General features: G+C 44.1%; 1 protein-coding gene across 4 annotated transcripts in view; it reads right to left on the reverse strand.

The window, feature by feature from the left end:
- Positions 1-14771, reverse strand: part of LOC135541787 (probable E3 ubiquitin-protein ligase HECTD4) — a 74103-nt gene extending 59332 nt beyond the window's left edge. For 2 of the 4 annotated variants that reach the window (XM_064968193.1, XM_064968176.1), the window contains exons 1-10: positions 14144-14771; positions 9541-10097; positions 4588-4677; positions 4354-4481; positions 3271-3379; positions 2223-2361; positions 1935-2105; positions 1648-1840; positions 248-406; positions 23-136 (exon numbers count right to left, since the gene is read on the reverse strand). In XM_064968193.1, coding sequence (XP_064824265.1) covers positions 23-136; positions 248-406; positions 1648-1840; positions 1935-2105; positions 2223-2361; positions 3271-3379; positions 4354-4481; positions 4588-4677; positions 9541-10097; positions 14144-14290 — 1807 coding nt within the window. In that variant the 5' untranslated portion in view covers positions 14291-14771. Of the gene's footprint in view, positions 1-22; positions 137-247; positions 410-1647; positions 1841-1934; positions 2106-2222; positions 2362-3270; positions 3380-4353; positions 4482-4587; positions 4678-9540; positions 10098-14143 lie in introns of all 4 variants that reach the window. The other 2 variants (XM_064968185.1, XM_064968167.1) reach the window with 1 other exon arrangement.
- Between the last annotated feature and the right edge of the window lie 266 nt (positions 14772-15037).

A 15037-nucleotide genomic window follows, 5' to 3' on the forward strand; every position in this document is an offset into this window, starting at 1 on the left:
AAATTCCTGAACAGGAGCTTACCCAGCCCTGCCACCTGGGCCCCCCTGCCTAGAGAACTGCCAGGTGCGTCAATGAGATCTGCCCGGCTACTGAACTGACCATCAACGAGGTTGAATGCCAGACTGGATGAGAGGACTGGTCGGGGAAACAAAGGAAAGCAGTCAACAAATATACCACGAACAGTGAAAAGGAGACTTGCCTAAAACACAACAGAGAAAAACAGTGGCGAGGAACATCTGCTCTTACTCTTCAGGGAGGACAAGCCGCTGGTCCCTCCAAACAGGGAGCGTGTGGCAGAGCTACCAGACACTCCGGGCGGAGATGCCAGCATCACCAGCGACGTCCCACACACATACATGGGAGTCTTCCTCAGAGTCTTCAGAGGGAGGCCACAGCTAGTGTTTACTGCTGTGGAAGAGGAGCACAGACATGAGGGATGTGAAGTGTGAAACGCACAATGAGCAATGTGATGAGGATAATGAAGATTCAATCATATTTGTCACTGCCTAGATATCACACATTTAACTGGGGGTGAAACAAAAACTGTTGTGTTAGTGCCTTCAGAAAGTATTCACACCCCTTGACTTTTTCCACATTTTGTTGTGTTACAGTCAGAATTTCAAATAGATTCAATTGAGATGTCGTCACTGGCCTACACCCTATAATGTCAAAGTGGAATTTTGTTTTTCGCAATTTGTACAAATTAATTATAAATGAAAGGCTGAAATGTCTCGAGTCAGTAAGAATTCAACCCCTTTGTTATGGCAAGCCTAAATACGTTTAGGAATAAAGATTTGCTTAACAAGTCACATACTAAATTGTTTAATAAAAGTGTTCAACATGATTTCTGAATGACTACCTCATCTCTGTACCCCACACATACAGGTAATTGTAAGGTCCCTCAGTCAAACACAGATTCAACCACAAAGACCAGGGAGGTTTTCCAAGGCCTCCCTATAGGTAGATGGGTAAAAATAAGCAGACATTGAATGTCCCTTTGAGCATGGTGAAGTTATTTGTAACACTTTGGATGGTGTATCAATACACCCAGTCACTACAAAGATACAGGCGTCCTTCCTAACTCAGTTGCCGGAGAGGAAGGAAACCGCTCAGGGATTTCACCACGAGGCCAATGGTTTCCTCAAAACAGTTAAGAGTTTAATGGCTGTGATAGGAGAAAACGGAGGATGGATCAACAACATTGTAGTTACTCCATAATACTAACCTAAATGACAGAGTGCATCCTGTTTGCAACAAGGCACTAAAGTAATACTGCAAATAATGTGGCAAAGCAATTACCTTTTTCTCTTGATTACAAAGTGTTACGTTTGGGGCAAATCCAATAGATTACTGAGTACCACTTGCAATAATTTCAAGCATAGTGATGGCTGCATCATGGGGCGGCAGCGTAGCCTAGTGGTTATAGCGTTGGTCTCGTAACCGGAAGGTTGCAAGTTCAAACCCCCGAGCTGACAAGGTACAAATCTGTCGTTCTGCCCCTGAACAGGCAGTTAAAATAAGAATAACTTGCCTAGTTAAATAAAGGTAAAATAAAATAAAAAATGGGTATGCTTTTAATTGTTAAGGACTGGGGAGTTTTCAGGGTAAAAAAAAGTTTATATATCTAAATAGTGTGAGGTTATTACCGGACTGCTCCTCCTTGACAGTGTTGGTGATGGCAGAGCCGGTGAGAGCGGCCAGCGTTGCGGAGTGGGAGGCGCGAAAGCGTGACATGCGGCTCAGCAGCAGCTCGTTCAGACACTTGGACGACTCGCCCTCCTTTCGTATCAGGATCACTCTCTCCTGCAGGACGTCTGCCACACACAATCCTGTCTCTGTCTGCACCAGAGGGAGGAGGGAGAGAGGGGTGAGAGATGGGAAGGAGGGAGAGCCTTGTTGAGCATGGTCGAAAGGCTTGGAGAAACATCCTCACCGATAGCTGAAAGACATCCATGAAGACCGAGTGGCCTTTCTGGGTCTTCTCGTTGAGGCTGGCAGGAGACCACACCCAGTACAGGTAGGTTCCATCTGAGCACAGGTGCAGCGTGGACATGCTGCTGCCCACGGGGAAGTGGTGGGCTGGCATGAGAACAACCTGGCACACCTGAGACAGGTAGAAAGGTCAGTCTTCTGGAAGAGATACAGTACTGGATCACCCAATGTGTGGTGCTGGCCTGAGTTAGTGTAATTGAGGCCTGTTGCTAGGTGCCAGCTGCCGTACCTGCAGGGTGAAGGGGTCGATGACCTGGCACAGCTGATGAGGCTTGGCATCAAAGGAGGCGGAGCGGTGTAGAAGGCGGCCACTGCTGAACACCACCCAGCCAGGCTCCAAGTCCTCATTCCGACAGTACACAAACCCCCTGCACAAACACACAAAATAATGATCTCCATTTCCTCTGATATTTTGCTCAAAAAGTGAAATAAATCAGAGGGGGAATACAGTAGGGCAGAGGGGTTTTGAAGTTCAGGTCAAAAGGAGGGAACAGGAGAGTTAGAACAGGACATGAAGTAGCCCGGTGGCTCCCTACTTATATGTACAGTATATACACTACATGTCAAAAATATGTGGACATCCCTTCAAATGAGTGAAATCTGCTATTTCAGCCACACCCGTTGCTGACAGGTGTATAAAATTGAGCACACAGCCACGCAATCTCCATAGAGAAACATTGGCAGTAGAATGGCCATACTGAAGAGCTCAGTGACTTTCAACGTGGCACTGTCATAGGATGCCACTTTTCCAACAAGTACGTTCGTCAAATTTCTGCCCTCGTCAACTGTAAGTGCTGTTATTGTGAAGTGGGAGTCTAGGAACAACAAAGCAAAGTCCATACAGAAAATGGTTTGTCGAGATCGGTGTGGAAGAACTTGACAGGCCTGCACAGAGTCCTGACCTCAATCCCATCGAACACCTTTGGAATGAATTGGAATACCGACTGAGAGCCAGGCCTAATCGCCCAACATCAGTGCCCGACCTCACTAATGCTCTTGTGGCTGAAAGACAGTGTACCCCTGCACATCGACTCTGTACTGGTACCTCGTGTAAATAGAAAAGTTATCATTACTCATTTATTCCTCATGTTATTATTTTTCTATTCGTTCTCTCAATTTCTCTCTCTGCATTGTTGGGAAGGGCCCGTAAGCATTTCCCTGTGAGTCTTCACCTGTTGTTTATGAAGCATGTGACAAGTAAAATTGGATTTGAGGGTATTTTAAGTGAGGCACTCTCACTCTTTCTCTCTGCAGATATAGGCAGGGTGTCATGTTACCTCAGTGTCCCGTGCAAACCGGAGCCAAGCTTGCTGATCCCTCTCCCAAAGGAGTTAGTGGTGTAGAGATAGAGCCCATCTGTGGCCAGGCAGCGCCCTAGGTCTGTGTCTGCAACAGCAGGGAGGATATAGACAGAGTGAGGAACAGCAGAAGAGGGGGAGAAAAATGGAAGGGGGAGTAAAAAAACAGGAAAGGAGGGGAGAGGGAGGACAGTATAGAAAGGAGGGGATAACAGGAGAAGGGGTGTGATTAAGCTACTGAAAGATAGCATAGTAAATGTACACATTTTATAGCATAGTAAGTGTACACATGGTCTCACACCCCCACAGCATTGGCCAAACAGAATCAAAGGAGACTAGTCAGCCAATCAACAAGAAAGGCAGGGGAAAATACTTTTGGCTGAACCTGCCTGTAGTTTGCACTTGGCAGGTGAGAGGGATAAGCCCCCCAGCCCACCAGCTCTACTAGATTCTTCAGCTGCCATTTCTCTGCCACTCAACTGGCTTCCTATAGGAGAGCTGATGAGGTCCTATCACCTTACAGGGCTCTCCAAGGTCAGCCCATCGATTGGAGGAAACAAGCCATCACCCACCCTCCCTCTTTCTCCCTCAAACTTCTGCTAGTCATTACCCTGCCCTATAACCAACACATGATGCCCTCCTCAGAAGACTCAGCCAATGAGACAGAAGGATGACTCCATGTCTGCCCTTGGCTTCATGTTGGGAGTACTAAGTGGCTCCAGACAAAGGATCAAATAGAAATGATCTAAAGAGGTGAATGAATAAATCATCATCCAAATGAGAGGAAGGATTATCAGAGCCAGCAGGACTTAGCCTGGTTGCTGTTGTCACCAGAACCCTACTAATAACAACTACACTTGCAGTGCACTCACATACACATGACTTTATAATGGTACTGTGAAAATGAGGTGGCCCGGTATATATATAAAATATGATCACTAGACTGGAATATATTTAGAAAAAAAAGCAACCTCCGTTGAAACCCCCCCAGGTCCGGTTCAAAGGAAGTTTGACCCTATCCCAAGACCAATGGAGCTCTTGTTCACACACACACGGGCTTACCTTTGCACTCTGCCCCTCCAGCGCTGCTGTCAGGTGTAGGCAGCATGTCTTCAAAGCCCCAGGAGACCCTATGTTTGCCCCCGAGCAGACAGGATGGGGAGCCTGGGCCCCCCTCCAGCACCAGGAGTCTGAGTGGGACAGATCGGGAGAGAAAGAGTTCACAATGAAGACAACACAGAAAAGGGACAACGGTGTCTCACCAAGCACATCCAGACATAAGGATACTAGACTCACCTGTAGAGCACATCAGCCACAGGGAGCTGGCCCAGGTCTGTCTGTTTCTGCAACAGGTGAACTGTGTGGATGAAGGTCTTCAGGGACCCTCTGGAAACACAAAACGTGTTAAACCATGGAATGGGAGGGAGCGAAAGTCAGTGAAGTTAAGGTACCAGGTAGGCCTAATAGTGTTAAAGAAAAATTCCACCCAAAAACAACGTTTTGGTATTTGTTTCATTAGTCCATCGTTGACATAGTCACAAAATGTTTTGCATGTCAGCAATCAAGTTAAGACAAACTTTCGAAATACAGAAATACAGCCGGTACAACAAATTTTGTATCAAGTTATATACAGTACCAGTCAAAAGTTTGGACACACCTACTCATTCAAGGGTTTTTCTTTAATTTTACTATTCTCTACATTGTAGAATAATAGTGAAGACATGAAAACTACAAAATAACACATGTACTAACATGAATCATGTACTAACAAAAAAGTTTTAAACAAATCAAAATATATTTTATTATTTAGATTCTTCAAAGTAGCCCTTAGCACACTCTTGGCATTCTCTCAACCAGCTTCATGAGATAGCCACCTGGAATGAATTTAAATTAACAGGTGATCCTTGTTAAAAGTTAATTTGTGGAATTTCCTTCTTAATACATTTGAGCCAATCAGTTGTGTTGTGACAAGGTAGGGGTGGTATTCAGAAGATAGCCTTATTTGGTAAAAGACCAAGTCCATATTATGGCAAGAACAGCAATAAGTAAAGAGAAAAGACAGTCCATCATCACTTTAAGACATGAAGGTCAGTCAACCCGGAAAATGTTAAGAACTTTGAAAGTTTCTTCAAGTACAGTCGCAAAAACCATCAAGCACTATGATGAAACTGGCGCTCATGAGGACGGCCACAGGAATGGAAGACCCAGAGTTACCTTCTCTGTATACATCAATGATGTCGCTCTTGCTGCTGGTGATTATCTGATCCACCTCTACGCAGACAACACCATTGTGTATACCTCTGGCCCTTCTTTGGACACTGTGTTAGCTAACCTCCAGACGAGATTCAATGCCATACAACGCTCCTCTGTGGCCTCCAACTGCTCTTAAATGCAAGTAAAACTAAATGCAACCGTTCGCTGCCTGCACCTGCCCGCCCATCCAGCATCACTACTCTGTGCGGGTCGGACTTAAAATATGTGGATAACTACAAATACCAAGATGTCTGGCTAGACTGTAAACTCTCCTTCCAAAGTCACATTAAACATCTCCAATCCAAAATTAAATCTAGAATCTGCTTCCTATTTCGCAACAAAGCATCCTTCACTCATGCTGCCAAACATACCCTCATAAAACTGACCATCCTACCGATCCTCGACTTTGGCGATGTCATTTACAAAATAGCCTCCAACACTCTACTGAACAAATTGGATGCAGTCTACCACAGTGCCATCCGTTTTGTCACCAAAGCCCCATATACTACCCACCACTGCGACCTGTACGCTCTCGTTGGCTGGCCATCGCTTCATACTCGTCGCCAAACCCACTGGCTCCAGGTCATCTACAAGTCTCTGCTAGGTAAAGCCCCGCCTTATCTCAGCTCACTGGTCACCATCGCAGGCGCTCCAGCAGGTATATCTCACTGGTCACCCCCAAAGCCAATTCTTCCTTTGGCCGCCTTTACTTCCAGTTCTCTGCTGCCAATGACTGGAACGAACTGCAAAAATCACTAAAGCCGGAGACTCTTACCTCCCTCACTAGCTTTAAGCACCAGCTGTCAGAGCAGCTTACAGATCACTGCACATAGCTCATCCTATCTACCTCACCCCCATACTGTATTTATTTATCTTGCTACCTGGTTAAATAAAGGTGAAATAAAAAAATGAAATAAAAAACCTCTGCTGCAGAGGATAAGTTCATTAGAGTTACCAGCCTCAGAAATTGCAGCGCAAATAAATGCTTCACAGAGTTCAAGTAACAGACACATCAACTGTTCAGAGGAGACTGCGTGAATCAGGCCTTTATGGTTGAATTGTTACAAAGAAACCACGACTGAAGGACACCAATAAGAAGAAGGACTTGCTTGGCCAAGAAACACGAGCAATGGACATTAGACCGGTGGAAATCTGTCTTTTGATTTTTGGTTCCAACAGCCGTGTCTTTGTGAGACGCAGAGTAGGTGAACGGATGATCTCCGCATATGTGGTTCCCACCGTGAAGCATGGAGGTGTGATGGTGTTTTGCTGGTGACACAGTGATTTATTTAGAATTCAAGGCACACTTAACCATCATGGCTACCACAGCCTTCTGCAGAGATACGCCATCCCATCTGGTATGCGCTTAGTGGGAGTATCATTTGCTTTTCAACAGGACAATGACCCAAAACACACCTCTAGGCTATGTAAGGGCTATTTTACCAAGGAGAGTGATGGAGTGTTGCTTCAGATGACATGGCCTCCACAATCACCCGACCTCAACCCAATTGAGATGGTTCGGGATGAGTTTGACTGCAAAGTGAAGAAAAAGCAGCCAACAAGTGCTCAGCATTTGTGGGAACTCCTTCAAGACTGTTGTAAAAGCATTCCAGGTGAAGCTGGTTGAGAGAATGCCAAGAGTGTGCAAAGCTGTCATCAAGGCAAAAGGTGGCTAGAATCTCAAATATAGATTATAATTTTGATTTGATGTCTTCACAATTATTCTACAATGTAGAAAATAGTCAAAATAAAGAAAAACCCTTGAAATGAGTAGGTGTGTCCAAACTTTTGACTGGTACTGTATGTCTTGAAAACTTTTTGGAACTACACTGAGTGTACAGAACATTAGGAACACTTGCTCTTTCCATGAGAGACAAGGTGAATCCAGGTGAAAGCTATGATCCCTTATTGATGTCACCTGTTAAATCCACTTCAAATCAGTGTAGATGAAGGGGAGGAGACAGGTTAAAGAAGGACTCCTAAGCCTTGGACATGGATTGTGTATGTGTGCCATTCAGAGGGTGAACGGGGGTTTTCACACAACAGTTGTCCTTGTGTATCAGGAATGGTCCACCACCCAAAAGACATCTTGCCAACTTGACACAACAGTGGGAAGCATTGGAGTCAACATGGGCCAGCATCCATGTGGAACACTTTTGACACCTTGTAGTCCATTCCCCGATGAATTGAGGCAGGTCCGGAGGAAAAGGGGAGTGAAATTGAATATTAGGAAGGTGTTCCTAATGTTTTATACACAGGGTATATCAACAATGGACAAATTAAACAAATACCAAAAGAAAGTTCCCCTTTAACACAAAAGAGAATGTTGTGCCATGCTTCAGCTGTGTAGCCATTTCTTGATCTGCATTATTTGCCTTACTTTCCACAATGTATGATCAATTATTATTATTTATATTCTTTATATAATCTTAGAAGTCACATTGAGATGTACATCTCTTTTCCAAGTGAGCCCTGGCCAAGAAAGAAGCTTACATATAGTTAAACAATAGACAAAAAAATATAACAATGAATAGAAGTTAAAATGGTGCAAAAGAGAGCAGGTTTAAAAACATGTGCAGTCTGGTCAGCAGCACTCCAATCCAGAATTTAAAATCAATTGGAATAAAATGATCTAATATTAAGTCCTTCTGGAAAGTGTTCCAGGACGATGGGGCAGCATAGTTAAGCACTCTTACCAGACTCGGTTTGTGTGTTGTTTACAGTATAATATCAAATGTACTTTCTGCTTTAGTGTCGTCATCATAGAATATATTTGAAAGACATTCCATTTGTCATTGACATTGACGTTGTGTGTTTATGCCATCACACTGACGATAAACAGTTAGGCTACTTTGACCATTAAAAAAAGAAAGAAAGAACGCAGCGATAAGGCACACCCGAACCATCAGGGGAGACAGAGGATAGCCAAGCTCTTTAACTTCCCACCACTGTTGGTGAAATAGAGGGCACCAGAGCTGGATGGTTCCCCAACACAATGGGCTCTATACCTCTACAGAGGGCACACAAAGGGCAGAGGGTTCTGGTCAACAAGTGAAGCTCAGTTGTCAACAGCAGAAGCCGGGCTGCAGCCACAGGTGAAAGAAAAGAGTGCTTTCCTCTGTGACCTCGGTCAGGGGTTTTCTAACTGGGGTCCACGGATACCATATTCATGTCTCTGTGTCCAGTATGAAGGAAGTTAAAAAGATTGTTTCACAAGCCAATAGCATTAGCGCAATGACTAAGTCTTCAGGAACAGTGTGATGCTGTTCCTGTTCATCAGACTCTGGGGAAGTAGATTAAGGGCTTCATTGACAAAATCCCAAACGATCCTTGTAATATGGAGAAATTTACAGTCATTGGAGCTAATAACAGGGGTTCTGTATACTGGTCACTTTTCGGGATGGAAAAACAGTGTGTGTCAACTTAAATAAACAACCAAAACCAGATAGAAAGCGCGCAGAAAAGATAGAATTTTAAATATTCTACTGTTAGTCAATGCCACTCCGACGTTGCTTGGTTAATATGTGTAGGTATATATATTATTTTTCTGCCTTTATTTAACTAGGCAAGTCGGTTAAGAACAAATTCTTATTTTCAATGACGGCCTAGGAACAGTGGGTTGTTCAGGGGCAGAGCGACAGATTTGTACCTTGTCAGCTCGGGGATATGAACTTGCAATCTTTCGGTTACTAGTCCAAAGCTCTAACCACTAGACTACCTTGTCGCCCCAAATATGTGTAGGTATGTAAATATGTGTAGGTGACCAGAAAATTTGATTGGATTTTGATAATAGCAATTGGGGCTAGCCGGGGCTAGCTACGTCACTGAAAGTGGGAAACAGAAATGGGATGACACTTGAGGGCTTGTCTAATCACCATTTGAGCAGTATTAGGAAGCTGGAGTAAATGAGCCAGACAGCTAAGCAGACTCCAGTGGACCGGCATACTATTCTCTCCTCTTTATGTGTGGTGTGCTCTGTTAAGCGTGTGTTCTCACCTGGCACAGGCGAGAGCTACCAAGGCAGCGGCAGCATTCTCCCTCTGCCTGTGTGCGTGGAGCACGTATGTAGGAGCCTGGCCCTGCTGGGTCTGTGCTGTCTGCTGGACCCCCTCCTCCAGCCAGGAGCAGAGCAGCCCTTCGAGGCCGTTGAGGCAGTCAGCAGGCTCCTTGCTGAGGCTGAGGGGCTGGCAGTCACGCAGGCAAGACAGCAGTACCTCCGCCGTGACCCCACAGAGCGCCGGGTCACTGCGTGTCTGGGACTGCAGGAGGGGGAAGACCAGTAGCAGCCCCATGCGGGAGGTGAAAGGAGCCTGTTCAGGCTGCTGAAGCAGGCCTTGTCGTTTTAGCAGGGCCAGGGCCTCCTCATCGCCCCCTCCAGCCCCCTCCCGGTCCTGCTGCTCCTCCAGGGCCAACTGACGCTGAGCCCCCCACAGGCCCCGCAGAGCATTCAGACGGTATTCCAACAGGCGGGCATACGCATTGCTTTGGTTACCACAGACTGCACGAAGACGCTCAGCTAGCTCCGCAGGATTCTTTGTCTCGAATGTGAGGATCTAGAAGAGATAGAAAGGAAGAGTGAGAAAATGTGAGGGATACAGAAAATAGCCATGAAGATCTGTAACTAAGAGGAGTTGGTTTAATCCTTGGGGAGACAATGGGTCGAGATCTCAAAGCGATGACGGCATCCAGTATAGTGCACTGACTGTAAATCACCATCTAGCTGGGGTCTGGCAACCTCTAAAATCCAATTTACAACAGAGCACTGCTTCACTATGAGATAATGTGTAGCTAAATTGAATATGAGGGAGGAAAAGGAGGTTAGACCCTTTAATTCTAATGATACTCATTAAAGAATCTAAATACATGTGGGGAAATAACCTGAGATACTCCTTGTTGTATTTATAACCCACAGTCATTTCACATTTAAATTGTATTCATGGTGCAGATGTTCTTACCAAAAGAAACAGACAGATACAGCATTACATAAACAACAAAATAAGCAGTTTTAAAACGAGAGAGATTGTGGGGTTATTTCAGAGGAGGTGTGCATCATCTGCACTTACGCAGCATTTCAACCAGGTATCGATTACAGTGTCTACTCTAAGACTCCATAACACCATTTAGCAGGCACGTTTTTTTCTTCAGATATGCGACTACTGTTACGGTAAAATCCCTTCATTGGAGACTGGGATTGTTCACCGACCCTCTCCACCTTACTCTGCAGAAAGGATGCTCCTCTACAGCTAGATTTCCATCCAATTGGAGAAAGATGTTCAACCAAATATTCTAGAAGCTGCATAAAGGAAATATGCTAATTTTTCCACCAGTGGTGTTTCGCCAAATGGACTTGTTGCGGATAAAGATCAGTGCCTGACAACGGTGGGCACAACATTATCTTTTCCGCTTAAGTTTTCATGTCCCGAAAACTCACATTTTCAATATGTTCCCATCACATTTTCAACTGCACCGATACATTTGTCACTAAGACTGTTACGTTAAATACCAAATGTAACTACTCAGCAGCTAGCAGATACAGATATAGTGCGGGTAGGCTAGTCTACATTATTATGGATAAGAGCGAAAATATTTTATTTGTCAAAAGGCAGTCAAGCATCGATCATCATGTCCCCAGAATAAGACCATAGATATTTATTGGAAAGGAGCATCAAGCTCATCACCGTGCACTTTCACCACCCTGTGAAGTTCATCATAATGTATTTCATCTGTAGCATAATAAACTGCATGGTTTCCCAAGTCGTAGTGGGAGGTCCACACACCATATGATTGTGACTCCAAATTTACTTCGATATGATGGTTGTTATATCAATATCTGCGCATAAAAGCGTTTCCACCGCCATTTTATGCATAATTAATTTTACAGACACAAAATGTATCCCACTATGTCGAACGAACAAATTATCTTTATAAAATTGTACCGAAACTTCCTGTTTTCATCACAGCTGTCATGATTTTTTATTTTTTTTAAACGGTATGACTTTACTCACATAAAAACTGTGGATGGAAACGTGGTTAGTGATGCTGATAAAAATAGCCTGCATCGAAGCGCCCATGGGCTGCTGGATGAAATGATCAATCATGAGTTTGGCTACATTAACCCAAAAGAGACATGCATATGGAAACATTCCCACTGTGCTAATGGCCCCTGTAGATGGCCTCCATAAAACCAGAGGAAGCTGCTTGGAGAGGCTGGAGGACTTAACCAAACCACACATTTTAATGTTTCTACTACTCTCTGATAGGAAAATTACAATGTCCACAGACCCCCTAATAACCCCAACTTATCCTACAGCAATTAGTGTTGCACTACGTTACCTCCTCACATCATTTTTATTTAACTAGGCAAGTCAGTTAAGAACAGATTCTTATTTACAATGACGGACTACCCCAGCCAAACCCTAACAATGTTGGGCCAATTGTGCGCCGTCCTAAGGAACTTCCAATCACGGCCGTTTGTGATACAGCCTGGAATCTAACCAGGGTTAGTGACACCTCTAGCACTGAGATGCAGCGCCTTAGACCACTGTGCCACTCGGGAGCCCTACATAAGAAGAATAAGGTTAGTGAGAGCAGGGGGAAGGGTGGATGGTGGTGACAGTACAATAACTAGAGGCACACTGCAGATGCTCAGGTTACATGCCATCCATCCTTCCACTGCAGAAAGGACAAGCAACACTTCCATGTCCTGTACTGCTATTGAACTAATGGTACTGGGCTATTCTAGGAAGTGACACGGGCAATAAGACCTTTGTTTTGACCTCCACCTCTCAGACCCAAAGCTAAGCCTGTCCCACTATGAAGCAGTAGAATCAGGATGCCAAACTACTGCACCTGGGGCACAGGGCTAGCTGGCACAGCTGCTCCATCCCCCCCAGTCATTGCTCCACTCTTACAAAAAAAATAAGAAAACTTCACAAGCAGGAAATGTACACAGTAAAGTCTAGTCCTCTCTGGTTGATTGATTCTCTGTGTCCATCTGTAGCATGGAATCTGTCTGACTCTCACTCATTCACCATCCATCAATCTGTGACCCCTTTATTTATCTATCAACATCACTCTCCATCTGTGCACCCTCAGTTGCAAACCACAATTTACTTGTTCTCACCTTATCTATTCCCCCCGTTCCACCATTTTCTGTTTGTTAACAAAATTATATTCCAGTATGAGTAGTAGGAACTAGAGAAAGTCCATATTCATTAAAGAAAAACATACAGGAGTAATTATAGGTTAAGTGCCTTGCTCGAGGGCACAATTACATATGTTTCAATTAGTCAGCTCAGGGATTCAAATCAAATCCTTATTGGTCACATACACACGGTTAGCAGGTGTTATTGTGAGTGTAGCAAAATGCTGGTGCTTCTAGTTCTGACAGTGCAGCAATATCTAACAAGTAATATCTAAAAATTCTACAACAAATACCTAATACACACAAATCGAAGTCAAATCTAATCTGGAATAAGAATAGATAACCTGCAACCTTTTGAATTACAGGGCCATCACTCTTAACCACTAGGTTACCTGCCGCCCTAGTCTCTGATATGCCTAGCACATTTGTCAATGGATTCCTACAGCTAACAAAATTGATCATTCAAGCGTCCATTCATTCGGTACTTATTCTGAACCTTAATGTCAAGGTTGACCAGAAAAGGCCTTTTAAGAGTCAAGCACATAGGCTAGCTAGCTTAATAGTCAATATTTTTGTGTTTATGGTTGAGTAAAAGGCCACAAGGCGTTGCACAGGTGTCAACACCAGATGAATATTGTTCAAATAAAAAAAAGACTGCCATTGAATTGTGGCAGTTCATTTAAATACTGTCAAGTGTGCCAATGAGGAAGTATACTGTGCTTCTATGTGCTGAACTCTGAACGGTAAGACCCCCTGGCTACATACTGGTTTGAGGAGCTTGCAAGCATACCGTATTTACTTTTCCTATTGTATTTGTTTAGTTTGTATGCCAATGTGCTTTGAAGAATGTAATGCATAAGTTGATGAACACAACAACAATAGCCAGCCACCACTCAAGAGCACACAATGCCTAGGCCAAAAATGACAAGGGGTTCCCCACGAAGGGTGGGGATTTAAAAGCCAGGACATGATAAGTCTACCTAGCTACGTTGTGAGTCATCATGCCTATACATGCCTATACAGTGAGATGCATAGCTAACGTTATAGCAGCTGGTTCAGATCAATCAGGAAAGGAAACAACGTTATCACCACATTGAGTATTAGCTGGCAATAAGAATTTCAATTGACATGAATAACGTACCTAGTTATAGCTAACAACCTCTTCAAAAGGTAACGTGCTAACAGTTAGCCTGCTATTGTTACTGTTAACGTCATGACCTGCTTATCAAGCCGGGGTTGGCACCTTACTCATGAACATTATTAGTTAAAAATAGAATCCGTTTCTACAGCTAAATGTGACTTTATTCATATGGAATCAAATGTTGAGCTAGCTAGGTAACGTTAGCTTTCGGCTATTTAGTTTAACTATAGTCAGTTAGCCAGCTAACGTTAACTACACTCTGTTGTTGTCAAGAAAACATTCGAAATGCAAACATTGATGCAGAGTAGACTCACCTCCTGCTCAGTGTCCCCCTGCTCAGACACCCCGATTTCACTGGGAAGTTCAGCCAGATCCGTGACCCGAATCAGTCCATCGTGAAGGAAAATAGTCTCTTCCTTCACTGACAGCCACTGGGACGAATCCACGGCCCCGGAGCCCATCTCTCTCTCCCCCGAGAAAAATGCCAGAGAGGTCGAACATCAAAACAAATTCAATATCCGAAATGACAACAACACTACCCGACAGACATGCTGTCACTCAGATGACAAACTCAAACGTCGTCCGATCCAGCTACGTTAGCTAACTGTCACTCGTACTGCTTTACTACAGTGGCTAGCTGGCTAACATAGGTCGGCCAGCTGATTGCACTGTGTGGGACAGGTTCTTTATCTAGCCGAGGCTAGCTATCAACCGTACTGTACCGTCTTTACAGTGCAGAGTGGATGTGACACTCTGTAAACCGTAATATTTAGAGCGAAGTTTCATAAATGACTGCCTTCTCCTGCTGAACACAAAGTCTGAGCATAATCACAACACGAAAAGAAAGCAGGAAAAATGGCTCCGTTAATGGTCCAACCCCTGTTTATTAGTGACCGGATAGATATTCGAAATACCACAGCTGAGACGCCATGTTTCCTAGGCCAACAGTTCCCAGCATACACTGCAGGTTATCCTACAACAGGGATCTCTAACCTTTTCTAGCATGACAGCTCCTCTTCCCCGGGCCCTTGGTGTACAACAGGTGTTTTATGTCAATATACCTGGTAAAATAATGGTTAAAACAACACAAGTAGGCCCAATTAAATGTAGTATTTCCTGAACTCTGTTCTCTCACTAAAAAATGTCCTGGTTTTGGAAGAAAACAAATGTTTGCTCTCATGATTTAAATTGTTCAAAGAAAAACATCG

Source organism: Oncorhynchus masou, chromosome 1 (assembly GCF_036934945.1).
Source record: "Oncorhynchus masou masou isolate Uvic2021 chromosome 1, UVic_Omas_1.1, whole genome shotgun sequence".
NCBI classification, from domain to species: Eukaryota; Metazoa; Chordata; class Actinopteri; order Salmoniformes; family Salmonidae; genus Oncorhynchus; species Oncorhynchus masou.